Source organism: Exserohilum turcica, assembly GCF_000359705.1.
Source record: "Exserohilum turcica Et28A unplaced genomic scaffold SETTUscaffold_9, whole genome shotgun sequence".
NCBI classification, from domain to species: Eukaryota; Fungi; Ascomycota; class Dothideomycetes; order Pleosporales; family Pleosporaceae; genus Exserohilum; species Exserohilum turcicum.
In genome coordinates this window covers 1,599,383-1,613,067 of record NW_007360310.1, presented here as the reverse complement: position 1 = coordinate 1,613,067, position 13,685 = coordinate 1,599,383, and the positions used below count along the sequence as shown (strand labels likewise).

Genomic DNA, 13,685 nt, shown 5'->3' with positions numbered 1-13,685 from the left:
ACTGTCCTGGCGGTTGGATATAGTGCCACAGCGGGATCAGGCTGTCTCGGCGTTTAGATATAGGTATTTTTGATTTTTGTTGTTTTATTTGGTGTTTTTAATTGTTTTTGGTTTCGTTTGGTAGTCTCCCTATTAGTCATCGGGGCGGTCTGTGCGTTCTCGAAGATTTTCGCATTTCGAACACGTCGCAAGAATACCGACAATACCCCCTCTAGCACCTCAACGAGAGGGCTGCACACATTAGAGGTGGCGTAAATCGGTTTCTCGCGACGTGTTACCCCTATATCTGATAGAAAATTGACGAGTTTTGATGAAAGATTTCTGCTTAAAAGTTGGTGTGTGCTGGTAGGAACTCATTGTTGAAATCAAAGAGAGTTTCATACTCGTATGTCCACGCTGCAAGCACCTCTATTGTGGGGCATCTTACGAGGTATTGTTGGTTAGTACGCGTGTCTGGTCTGGTCGAATACACAGTAATTAGCGCGGCTGTGGGACGTCAATCCGCTGGCAGTAACATTTCGCGCCTCAGCTGGCACCTCAGCCTATGCAGCCATTTTGCACTGACTTTCGTCGTCCGAGGTATTGGGTGATGCTCTGGGTATCATAGTCTCAGGTTCTTGTCTCGAAATGCCAGATAATGATTTGAGGTGGTGATGGAAACTGGCAATGCGGAGCGACTGGTTGATCGGAGTCTTGTGTGCACATTGTCTTGTAGGGACGAGGTCTCGCGCATAAGGTCTTCAAGATGACCACCAAGAGCAGAGGCAAAGCTCAGTATGGAACTGGCGAGCCAGAGGCAACCGCTAGCTTCAGCAACCAAGGGGCAGCGATAGAGAAGTTTGATCCTTTGTCGCAAATTGGCCAACAACATCCTGTTGGTAGAAGGGCCTGAGCCTCGTCCTCCTTTTTCTTCTTCCTCAATTATTAGAACCTCTAGGTTAGCACGTAAAGCCTGGCATTGACTATTGTCCAGCTCGAGAGTTTCCATGTGTATTCACCATGTACAAGTCTTTGCAAGTCCACTTTTCAGACGTTATTCTTCAATGACTAACTAGCACAATGCAACAGAGATTTCTCTTTTCCATGAAGAGACAACCAGGATCCGTGCTTGCAGCTCTTCATGATTGCTGGATCACGACAGCTGACCAGAAAATGTACCTGAAGTGCGGCTTCAGGACGGCTTAGTGAGTGGTAACTTAGCTAGGCATTGATATGTTATATAACACCACTATGGTAACCGCGGATGCATGAGTAAAGTGACAAAGTGATTCCTTTACCTACATGTACATAATATGTAAGCACTTTCTAGCCATCATAAACATCAAACCTATGAAAAAGCAATGTGCAGTTTTATATCCACGCTCGTGTAAGCAGAAACCTTTTCTTTCTTGAAATTTCTATGGTGAATGGGGAATTGCATAGCGACGCTGTTACCAGCGATCGTAGATGACATACATAAAGCGGCTGCACAGTGGCTATATAAACGTTAAGGCTACCATGCCGAATGTTATTCATAATTCAATACAATAGATTCGCTAAGTATGAAACGAGAAGAGGAGAGACTTGAGTCAACTTCAAAAAAGCGGAGAACCAGGTGAGCAACCTCGTTCCATAGATGGATATGTCTGGTGGGCGAAGACTCGCTGGAAATTCGATTCTCCTATCGGTCATCATGCTAATAGGTAAGCAGCATGATGATTTGTGAATTCTATTCAGAGGGATCATTCTCACAGGGCGTATACATATGATGATCCTCTTGCCGAAATCAATGAGAACATGTGGAAAACATTTTCTCCAGCTAGTCGAAAGTGGGCATAATTACTCGCCCTTATCTCGCAGCAAATAGTTAATGATACATTCTTACACTCTGCAATTTTCACTCTTGTATACTCCATAGCTTCTGGCTTACATAATTCATTGTTCCGTCTAGTATATGAAATATTGGCTCTAGCAGTGTTCGGTTTGAAAACTTCGCAGATAAGTGACCGGAGGTATGGCTAACGACGGCTCAGGTTATTTTGGGAAATCCATTGGTTGTCAAGATAGTCGCGACGTGGGATCTATGATCGATTGGTTGTAAAAATTGGAAGTTACAAGTGTATGGAAAAAATTCCGAATCTGCACAATTTAGTAAAATGAAGACCCCTAGAGCATTTGCTAGAAAATCAGCTGGCAATGATGAGCGTTTTTTCATAGACGGAAGTATGGGCAAGGCCCTCGCTCGGCCAGCTTACCACGTCGCAGGCTCCTACACGTACAACTTCCAACAAGGCCCCAGCCAGCAGAGCAGCATGGCGCAGCTTGTTCTTGCCATGGCGGCTCTCAGCCTTGATAACGGGAATACGGAGGAGATGGCTAAGACGGGGTGCAAGGATTGCAATCTACGCATAACCACTGAACGCCTTCAGCAATGTTTAGCTCTGGAAAGCGAGTATGTGTTTGTAGAAAAGTGACTGCGCACAATTGGAAAGTCCTTCTTATAGCAACCAGTACAGTTAGTTATAAAACTTCATTAATTATTCTAGGGTCCGTCCCTGTGGTTTGAGCACACCTTTGCAACGAACTAAGTTAAATAACTAACTAGTTACAAGAAAGGTTGTTATTAGTCACACCTATAAGAAGGGTAGAAAATATAACTATCTATAAAAAAAGTACATAAACAACGGGTAAATAGAGATGTTGGTTTCTTAGGATGGAGTACCCCTCTTCTGTAGCGGCACGGGGGGATTTTCGTGACCCAGGGAGAAACATTACGCAGACTAATTAGTAAATCACCTGTGATTCAAGGCTGCTGCAGTCTGCTGGATATTAAGAGATTCATCGCTAGTCATTGTGGGTTGCCCAAAGCCTGCTTGAAAAGACAATGCTAGCGGGTCCACTGTCAGGGCAGTGCGAGATTTGAAATTTGGAACCGCAGCGGTCATAGGATCCTGGTCTTTGAGAACAGCCCCACATTGGTCCGGAGGTAAGTCAGTCACAACATCCACGTCAATACACGATGTGTAGTATTCGTCCTTCCCATGCAGGGGCTCACGTCCTAGTTGAGGTGCTGTCGGCCATTGCCACACCCAATATAGGGTATAAGGCTTGCCAATAGTGACATCATCTGGCATTCTTACGTTCGTCTCGCAGAAAAGTTCGTGATCTGAGCCTGGCTGTCCAGGGATTGGGTTGGGTGTCTGCAAACGACGAGCTTTACCCAATACTATACTGTCATCACTGAGCTGATAGCACCTGTCATCATCAAAGTTTTGGGCAGTCAATAGTCTGCCAGATTGGTCACCACCCTTGCCATCACGTGTCCAATGCATTACATTTTGAAGAGTTTCACCGGGTCGTGGTTGCTTTGTGCCAAACACGAACACTGTGCCTCCTTTCTCCGGCTTCCCCACAAGATTAAGTCCGCCTCCAGGCATAGTTACGTGGCCATTCTCGGCGTAACGTAAAGCGATCATACTTCCCAGCTTAGTTTGTAAACGCGAGAAACGGCCTGCTTGTTTAGGGACTTGTTGAGACGGATGGCAGAGCAGGTGCGTTTCGTTGATGAAGGGTGGGCCGCCTGCCGGCGGCAAGAGCCATTTGTTGGCCTCCTGGTCAAATTTGGCGTCAGCAGATTTGTCTGCAAACGCCCGCGGAAAACCAGAACAAGAAACATAAGAGCCATTAGACGCAATGTTCTTGAGTTCTTCAACATAGGAGTGTGCGTTGGCCGAGTTGGCTGTCAGCAGCAATATTGTAGCAACCGCTTGATACTGCATGTCGGAGAGCAAGTGGTGGAAGCCAAGGGCTGGCTTAGAAAAGCGAGCCCTATATGATATGTCTTGAGTCTTGCTTGTGATAACTTCATTTTGCACGCAGTCAGCAGATTACACAACGCGTGGCGATGCTTCATTTATGCTGACCTGTCCATCAGGATGACCAGAAATAGAGCTCTAGATGCATGAGTGAGAGCTACAGCAACTCTGAGTAGCGGGTAAACAACCTACTGTATTACCTACCTCTGCGCGAACTATACTTACGCTGGGCTTCTTGCAACATTAAAGGCAGTGATGAATTACGATAAGAAAGAGGGATTTAGGCTTGATGCAGCTTCGCCCCTGTAGGCACTGTTCGAAACGCCCAGAAGATCGCAGATTGATCAACCATATCGATTATTCTGTAGCTGACGTTTTGTGCTAAGCTATTTACGAAATGCGGGGCTGCTCAAGTATGTTGTGCAGTTACCCGTAAGGTTGAAGCCGCAATTGCGGACGACTGTATGTGATGATATATTTCTACTAATATCTTTGTAGTTTGTCGTCCGTGTTAGAACTCTCGGCCTCGATCCTGGCAACTTTGACAGACGAAGGATTTCTTAGGCTAAACGCATGTTCAATCCCTAAAGTAAGAACCTCGCTAATGGTAAGCCTTATGCCTTGATATGGTAGGCGACAGCTGGCGATGACAACACTCATCACTATTTCCTATAAGCGAAAGCAGAAGAATTTATCATGTGATCCTGTATGAGATCTAAAGGCGGTCTTGCACGTTCTGATCTTTTTGGAAACTATACTTATCAGAACGTCAGATACACAACACAATGATGCAAACAGGGCGATGTTTGAGAGCGCTAGGCATATTGCCTAGATGAGTGCTGGAATTTGTTTTACTGACAATGCTTATGATCTTGCGCGAACCAAATATGAAATAGGATCTGTTTCAACCGTCTGGAACAAGTTCAAGTCCTGCATCAGGTCTAAAATCTATGCGACAGGGAAATTTCTTCAATGTGGCTGATATGGTGATGGAGGACAATGAAAGCAGTGTCTTTAATCACAGGGTAGCCACAGAGCATTACCGAACACCTAGAAGTCAGCCTCCCTTTGAAAAAGAATTTGCGATCATCGAACACATGATCGCAGAGTATGATTCACTGGTTGATAGTGCCCTTAGTATGGGCTGTGTAGATATGAGATATGAGCGACCACGAGCCGCCCCTGCCGTTCCTAAAAGAGATTTACCAGACTCTCCGAAGCAACGGGGCGTTATCTTGACCAAAGTATCGACTAAACCTAAGCTAGTTCCGAGAAGCTTCCGCAGACTACGTCTGAATATTCAGCATCCTAATCAGTCTAGGTATAGGTCGCAATCGAACCAGGCCGACAGTATAGCCACGGACGTACGTATCTCAGGTTAATCAGCAGATACTCTTCGCGTCTTCATTCAGAGGATGCAGACTGGTTCGACACTCGTAATCGACATACAGACGTTAGCGATTGCGGCTTCACCCTTACACACAGCTGCTCAACGGATTTGAACAGCCCCATTTTCCTTATGTAGCTTAGCGCGAGAAATCTGCTCTAGAACAACTGATGTGGTTGTTTAATTCTTAATTTTAGGATGACTGAACTTTTGAGATGCTGCTTGTAGAGGTGAAGCCACAATTGCTAATCACTGTATATAGCGTTCAATCAATAGCTGCTGAGCCCGCTTCACATTCATTTCATCTATCGTTGCATTAAAATACAAAAATTATAACATCGTCTGCACTATACGCCACACACAGAGCGTACTATTATACCAACATCTAAGCCTATGCTATACAACACTGCGCTTACCACTTAGTTCCTGTTAAGCTTATAAGTCGAATTATCTACACTTTCAACTATTACTGTACATAACTAAGTAATTAGTTAACTAGTAATGATAGGCTCCGGTAAAAAGATGCGATCTTGCTGTTCGAAGCCTACTACTATTTGAGATACAACACCTTAGAAAGAAACCGGCTTAAGATGAGGTTCTGGTCCTCCACAATGATCAGTGGCCATAACTTAGCGGTAGTGGGAGACGCGTACCTGATGGCCGAAGTACACTCTCGGGTCTCTAGTGTTTGAACGTAAGCCTTACGTTTTGTAGTTGAAGCACTCCGTCTTCTGGTTTAACGTTGAATTTGCACCATGCGTGTACACATCGTCCATTCCGATTTTTCCTGCCTCAATGGCTAGAGATGTTCGGCAGGCCCACTCTGGACTTCATCGTACACATTGTGTCAAGTGAATTGCAGTCCCTTTGGAAACTTCGGTCTAACACCTACCCCTGCAAATTCATCTCGCTACTTCACAACTCTCCTTGATCTAGCATCTACCTAAACCCTATTTCCCTATTTTACGTGCTTATGCGCACTAATACGTGTATGTATGTACTTACATCTTCTGCAAGTTCTTGAGCTTCTCTGCCGCGAATACTGAATTACGCCTGAGTTTTTCTAGATCTCCGTAAGAGCTTGCCCCGCCAAGAGGGACGTAACATTAGTGTCGTGATTATAGCATGGTAAAAGGATTGCGGTACAATTGATTAGAGGAATCTCCTAAACTGCTTATTGTCCCTGGGCGTAAGCAAGTTGAACGTAAATATACGCCTAAGTAGTTAGTTACTATCAGCTTATCATGCATACCAAGCATACAGTTAGTAGCGACTATAGCTTCACCCCTGTATATACATACGCAGCTGCGCAGCGGTTTTAAGCAGTCTCACTCTCCATATATAGCTTAGCGCAAGATATCAGCTACAGAACAACCGATATGATTGGCCAATCCCCGATTTTATAATGACTAGATTTTCGGAATGCTGCTTGCGGAAGTAAAGCCACGATCGCTAATGACTGTACTAATCGGGTCATGTGACCCGATCAGTAATGAGTACGTATCTGTTGCGACAAAACCTATGTAATTACACCCACTAACTACTTAACTAGTTAATTACAACTCCATTTACTTCCGCGTTCGATTTTCCAAACGTCTAAAGTACAAGACTATCTCGTCTCAGGGTGCATCCCAAGGTGCAGGTGGGGTAGCGTCTAACGCTCAGGCCATCCGTGAAACGGGAGCGCAACACGCTAAGATTCCACACGTAGTCACGAGGTTAGCTAAGCCTTTACAAGAATAATTCTATAACGCGTAAGACGCGTCCCTGCCCCGCGTCATAGCTTGCACCTCTCACTTTCACACCCTGCACTTTGCACTTTTACACCTCGCACCTTCATATCGTCTCTGCTATGTAACTAGATCGTCTACATATAGTTAGATACATCTCCCTGCACGTTCAAAAACCAATCCAAAAAATTACAGATGACATTGTATGGCCATCTCTAGTGATTCCCCTTGGCTTACGATTACCCAGCAATGTGAGAGCTGGTGCTTATCTATTACGCTGATGCCCATGTATGAAAGTTAGACGACTATTTGCATCATTCTTTTGACGGCTAGAGCAATACATCTTCTAGGGCACGAGTAAGCAGCATTTCGTGCTGCGTGTTATCAGTAGCCATATTCGTGCCTTCATGCATCAAGTTTCCACCCCAACAAGCTACTGCAGCCCAAGACTGGCTGTGGAAGTATTGTGGACTGCATTCTGTGTCTACAATGGGTAAGGCTAGTCGCGCCGTGTGCATTGCCCCGCCTTTGCTGCTCACATTTGCGTCTTTGATCTGCTTTCTTGTTATTGCGTTGGCGCAAGTTTCTGCTGGTGGTCACAGCACTTCACTCCAGCGAGATCTCTACTTTTTCAAAGTAGATACGAGCAGGATGTTGCTTAGTTCTCAAAGTTTGCTAGATACTCTCCCCGACGGTATCGTTGGCACCCAGGTTCCTGACGCCCATCAAATTGTAGAAAAGTCCCAGAATATAAAAGACTTTTATGCGGTTGGCCTCTTCGGTTACTGCGAGGGTGACATTAACACCGAAAACTAGGAGGGAGGTAGTCACGCACTGCAGCGATTGGAAATTGCCATTCTCTTTCGACCCTGTAGCTGTCTGGAAGCTGGAAAATACAAGCGTGCAAGCGAACCTAGGGGACCGATTTACTAAGGGCATAAACATATACAGAAAAATGGTAGAGTCGACACATTACGTCTTCATAGCCATGTTAGCGTTGAATGTATTGGAATGCATAGCGGGGATACTTGCCGTTAAGGGCAGATTATACAGTTTGTGCACAACTATCATTGCCTTTGTAGGCTCTCTTTACCCTCCTTCATTCGCTTACTAACATGTATAATTAGTTACAAACTATGCTTGCCATTACGACAGCAGTAGTAGCGATGATCACCTATATCATGCTGAAGGGTGTGTTTGAGTCGGTCTTGCGCCCTTACAACGTTGAGGGATCTCTGGGACTTTCCTTGTTCTCTGTTCTCTGGTTTGGTGTCGCCTGCTCCATTGCATCGAGCTTCTTCTGGTCCTGGAGTGTCTGCTTTTGCTCTGGCAAATGAGTCACTGTCTTGGGACTATTTCTGTGGCGTTGATAGTGTGCTGCGCTTTGTTTAAGTCTGGGCATATAACTAAACGTGAACGCATGTCACAAGCGCATGGGTTGAGCTACCCTTAGACAGAAACATGGATAAGTGAATCAGATTCCGCCCATAATACGCGGACAGAGTCTGCGGTCTATAAAAGGTTAAAACTTAGAAACTTTATATTCACAGAGTGCAGAATTATATAGAGGTATCTATCTGTTGACGAAGTGAGGATGCGTTACACGATTTTCAAAGCGGAGACTCGTCAGTGCCTCTTACTATCCCTGACGGGCATCGCTACACAGCGATGAGTGTTAAGCTGCAACCGGGGATTTGTGTTTGGGGGAGCTGATACATTACTGAAATCCTGTATTAGGTTGCGTGTACTCAGTCCAGCCTTGTAGGCAACGGTTAACTAGTTAGTAAATGAAATATCAATTTGAACTTCAAGAAACGGAAAGAAGGACGAGTTGAATAGCTCCGAGCCTCTCCAATCTTTACCCTCTGCCTACTTGCATGCCTGATGTTTTACCGCCTCTATCCTACCAACTAGGATTGTCTACAATAAAGTTGCTCTGACTCGTGCCGTGCAAACACTTACTGCTCGGATGGCCGCAGTAGCTGTAGCGGGCGCTCTACCAAGGCGATATTGTGTCACTTTCAAGACTGTGACCTGTTCTGTTGGAACTTATGGAGGCTGTAAGCACCTAGGAAGCTTCCTTATTACAGCGGACAGGCTCAGAGGTGCTGACGAGAGCCACGGTGACAAGGACGTCAGCAGTTTACATTTCAGCCTTGTGGCATTCCACTAGTTGGGAATTCCCTGTCAGAGGAATCCCTCAAGAATGGAATTCCACTCCTGTGGAATTCCAAAAGAATAGGATTCTCAAACCCTCACGTTTCCCCTCGCTCCTGTCTCTATGCCCAATCCCGACGCAGTTGACGCAAGGCCTCCCCGTGTACAGCCTATAGAGGCGGGACTTCTCACTTTTGCAGATGCAGTTCACGGTCATGCATTTGCGGAGGCCTTCTTCGAGTTTATGATTTGCACTCTGGGATCTCTCGTTTTAACTCTCTGGCGCTGGAACTAGACGCCGCCGTATGACCCTGCGTGATTGAAGTGCGCTCGGCGCTCGGCTCAGATGTTTTTCATCTTCGGCATTATGCCTCCCTCACATTTCCGGCATCTAGAGATAGAAGCCGCCTCGGAAGAAGTTTCAGCTCCCTTCTAGCGCATCCAGACTAATGGCTCTAAGTAGCAAACATAAGCCGAGTGTAAACTAAAATATATTACATCATGGCGGCTAGCGTGCGCCAAAGAGCATTTGGAGTGCCAGCATCTTCTCATCTTTGTTGTGGTTGCGAAAGAGCGCTGCTATGCCCTTTGTTGCAAATTACCAAGCAGCCCCATTCTGGCACAGAAGCCACCCGCCCACGCTTTGCTATAGTACACTATTACCTACGTTGAGAATCAAGTTACAAAAGACAGAGAAATAACTGGCAGACGAGAAAAACAGGAAACCAATGTGTTGTTTATGGTTGACCTACTTGTGTACGATCTTTCATATACCTAATACAACGTATCCGTACTAAATGGAGCTTAGTAGACTGCTATTGTGGTGAGTCTGACGGCGGCACGATCTGATCTAGAAGTGTACCTGTCCTGAAGCTGCAGCGAGCACTCAACCAAGGCAGCGTTATAAGCCTCGGGACCCCCTTTCCTAAGGATCAATGGTGCTGACGAGAGCCATCATGAATCACTTATATCATATAAGAAACAAGTATAGAGTTGGTGGTAAATTGGCGTCAGCAGCTAACATAACTTTATGTCATTCCACAGGCCAGGAATTTCGCAAGAATGGAATTCCAAGCCCACGGAATTCCACATGGATATCACTGCTGACGATGCCCATGGGTACGTATGCACGCTTAATCAAAGCGAGTTTAAATTTCTTTCGGCGTGGATACGTTACAGCTGGCATGTCCATATCGATATACGCTATTGACACATCGCATGGATCTAGATAGATTTGCTCTATTAACAGCTTGCAATACGTTTAGTTTCATCGTTGCATAGTCATCACTCCTGTACAAATACAGAGCTACGTATGAAGTGAGCGCTATGCGGTTCGTTGGACCACTAGTTTTATAAGAGGATGAAGTAATATGCTTACCCAAAGCAAGAAAGTCCAAAAACCAGGTAGTCACCTATGATACACCGCTTTTCGAATGATGCTTGTGCAAAGGATGACTAATATTTCTTCCCCTTCGATCTCTGACGTATCTATGGCATACCCCTCGAGCTGGAATGAACATTCAGATGATGGAAAATCCGCAAGTGGGAACAAAGATGTTGCTCAACATCAGAGTGAATTAATCACTTTAAAGGACATCCTAATACGACAGCAAGATGACGCACGGAAAGCATATCTTGAGGATTTAGGGTATGGGTGGAGAAACGAGTCTATTAAAGAACCAAAGATGCAGTGTATATGTCTTTGGGAGAGATTACAAGCGGCCCAAAGAGAACTTTTCCAGCATAAGGTGTACGATATGGAAAGGCCAGTTGAATTGGAAGATAACATCTACCGGCTACAACGACAAATTGTGACAAATGAAAACTCTGGAAAGACACAACAGCAAAAAGAGATCTATGTATCAAGACATGCGGGAATTTTAGTCGATGGAGCACGTGCCAGACATAAAAAGAGGAAACATTCAGGGTCTATAGACGATACAGTTATGCCCGACCGCAAAAGAGTACGCTACAAATAGACGGATTTGTGCAAACCATCACGTGCTTATGATGGAAACGGCCCTATTGAGCCAAAGAGGTAGGTATTCTAACTTTTTACAGTGTCATATCCACAGAGAACGGGATAGATTAAAGAACAGAGTCGGATGTAGCTTGATATGGGTAGCAAGATCATGTAGTTAGAGTAATCGAAGATTTAGTCCCTTACGCTACTAGAAATCAACCACATGAAACAGGGACAATATTCAGAAAACTGGTTGCGATTTTTGGTAATCGGTCCTGTTTCGATTTGATACTGCAGATTTGAATGCGTTTGAAGTATCATCTGCTCCACAGCCATATGGGGGCATGTTGAGAGAAAGCTCGCTCGAGCTCTCAGCTTGCCAAGCAAAGATCGAAGAGCAAAGCAGGGCAGCATGTTAAGCAAGCAAGAGAAAATAAAAAAAGAGAGGCAAGCTAAGCAAGTGGGTCAAGGGTCCGAAGAAGCAGAAGGTAAAGCTAGGATTCTATTCTCTGGCATGTGCTGATATATCTATGTAAAAGCTTATGAGTTCATTAGCACTTTTACATGTTCCGAAGGTCTATATCACATAAAGAGAAATGGCGATCACCATTAGTGTAAGCGAGGTTTCTACTTAATGCCAGACAGACCAAAACTAGGAAAAAATATTTGTTTTATATAGGATCTTTAAAACTACTTGTGTAGAGTTTGATGGAGCTTTTGGTCGCTAAAGAAAGAGCGAAGTAGATGAGGGAAACTGGCGTCATGGCCATCAAATGAACCGAGTTTAAGTCAGTTGGTGGAAGTTAAAAACTCGCAGCGTTTTGATCGAGATTGCTGTCCACTAGGACCAAAACTGGACAACATGATGCATATTCGGCAAAGGTGAAGGACGTTTGGTATCTCCTGTATTGGGTTTGATCAATGCTCGTCGATGGAAGCGGTGCTTTATATGGAGCGGCTGATATGTGGATGCGTGGTTGATGATTTGGCAAGTGAAACGGCTGCTTGTAGAAAAGGTATTGCCGGGGTTGATGAATCCATCGGCATGCGTAGTTGCGATTATCTCCAGCATAACTCTGTTGGGATTCTGAAGAGCCTATGCCTGAGCTCTGGTCAGTCTGTATGAGGTTGAAGAAGCTATGCGACGCTAGCCAAATCGATGTAAGCAATCCTGGGTCCCCAGTGCTATATAGCTTAAGCCAATTACTTGGCTCGTTGTTTGTCTCAGGAGGCTTTGTATTGTAAAAGTATGCAGTGCTAGACGTGTTGGGGTAGCTTTCCCATCCTTTAGGTGGTTGAAGGGGGGCATTTTGACAGTAGCCCAGACACTTACGATTACACTGCGTGCAACGCGTGCAAATAGGCTTCGTCTCATCACACTTCACTTTGCGGTTACGGCAAGCTATACAGACCATTACGGCTCCTCCTCGATGTCTTGGAGACTTTTCCGGTGTTTATGGCCTCTGTTCGTCGAACGTCGTCCAGCGCTCTGTTCGCCATGGTTTGAAAGCTGAGAGAGAAGAAAGACGCAAAATGAGCCTAATTTAGCACTAAATTTGACATGGACAAGATTCAGAGGTAGTAGAACGATTAGATGACATACCTAAGTAGGATTTGATGTTAAATAAGAATGACACAAGACGGACAGAAGAATGTTGCTCCGATACGAAAAGGGTGTAGCGGAGCCAGAAGCGTCGAAAATTGGTGAGTCTTATCGGGTAGCAGTGATTAGGTAGTCAGGCTCGATGGTTAAATACAATGAAGGCGAAAGTGATTGTATTACCTTGTCCCTATGAACAACTGTTGGGCTGTCGGAAGTTATAGAGATTTAAGACTTCGATTTAGATCATAAAGAAGTGATGAGCATGCAAAAGGTCAAAAGGCTACTGTAACGGCCAAGAGAGGTCCGAGTGGCAAGCCGCCGCTATTGTAAGTACGGGCGGGATCACAGAGCCTATTGATACGATGTCGCTCCACCACGACCAATCAAATCTTCTATATTTTTTTAGACCATTGGTGTCCCATATTAATAGCTCGACAGATTGCAGTCTGGACTATTGAGGGCTTATTGCGGGACCGTTGAGGCGATGATTTGTAATGCCCTGCCGGTAACAGTTAACAACCCCAAACCCACTTACATCAGGTAGGGTACCAGCGATATAACGTGCGGGATCAGTAAGCTGGCCGGAACAGTAAGCTGGCCGCCCCACCAAACTTGACGCGACACTCTTCACAACCACCACCATGCCGCGACAACAACGCCCTATACAGACTTCTCGTGAAGGTAGAATAAGTCTTGCTATGGCGTCCTATTATAATAATCCAAAACAATCTATCTACTCTCTCGCGAAAGCGTACGACGTGCCAAAATCGACGCTCCAGACACGTCTCCGCGGTATGCAGCCACGATCAGAGGTTCCGTCTATTAGGCGTAAGCTATCACCTGTCGAGGAGCAGTCTCTTGTTCAGTGGATTCTAGAGCTAGATCGACGAGGCTTTCCGCCCCATATTATTAACGTGCGACGGATGGCAGACGCGTTACTCACAGCGCGTGGCCAAGATCCACCTCCACAACCTATAGGCAAGAAATAGGTGTCACGCTTTATCTAGAGCCAGCTAGAGCTTCAGACAAAGTGGACTAGGAGATTGCATAG

At 45.3% G+C, this 13,685-nt stretch overlaps 4 protein-coding genes across 4 annotated transcripts; 3 read left to right on the top strand and 1 right to left on the bottom strand.

Annotated features, from left to right (window-relative positions):
- Nucleotides 1-2,135: 2,135 nt before the first annotated feature.
- On the top strand, nt 2,136-2,453 carry SETTUDRAFT_35972 (uncharacterized protein; the record flags this gene model as incomplete). Its single annotated transcript, XM_008033076.1, has 1 exon — nt 2,136-2,453. One exon carries the CDS (start codon nt 2,136-2,138, stop codon nt 2,451-2,453), a length of 318 nt encoding a protein of 105 aa, XP_008031267.1.
- Nucleotides 2,454-2,771: 318 nt separating this feature from the next.
- On the bottom strand, nt 2,772-3,758 carry SETTUDRAFT_100251 (uncharacterized protein; the record flags this gene model as incomplete). Its single annotated transcript, XM_008033440.1, has 1 exon — nt 2,772-3,758. One exon carries the CDS (start codon nt 3,756-3,758, stop codon nt 2,772-2,774), a length of 987 nt encoding a protein of 328 aa, XP_008031631.1.
- Nucleotides 3,759-7,400: 3,642 nt separating this feature from the next.
- On the top strand, nt 7,401-8,248 carry SETTUDRAFT_158047 (uncharacterized protein; the record flags this gene model as incomplete). The annotated part of the gene is made up of 3 exons (XM_008033439.1): nt 7,401-7,704; nt 7,739-7,989; nt 8,039-8,248. 3 exons carry the CDS (start codon nt 7,401-7,403, stop codon nt 8,246-8,248), a joined length of 765 nt encoding a protein of 254 aa, XP_008031630.1.
- A 2,271-nt stretch (nt 8,249-10,519) lies between these two features.
- SETTUDRAFT_35969 (uncharacterized protein) lies at nt 10,520-11,047 on the top strand (the record flags this gene model as incomplete). The annotated part of the gene is made up of 1 exon (XM_008033075.1): nt 10,520-11,047. One exon carries the CDS (start codon nt 10,520-10,522, stop codon nt 11,045-11,047), a length of 528 nt encoding a protein of 175 aa, XP_008031266.1.
- Between the last annotated feature and the right edge of the window lie 2,638 nt (nt 11,048-13,685).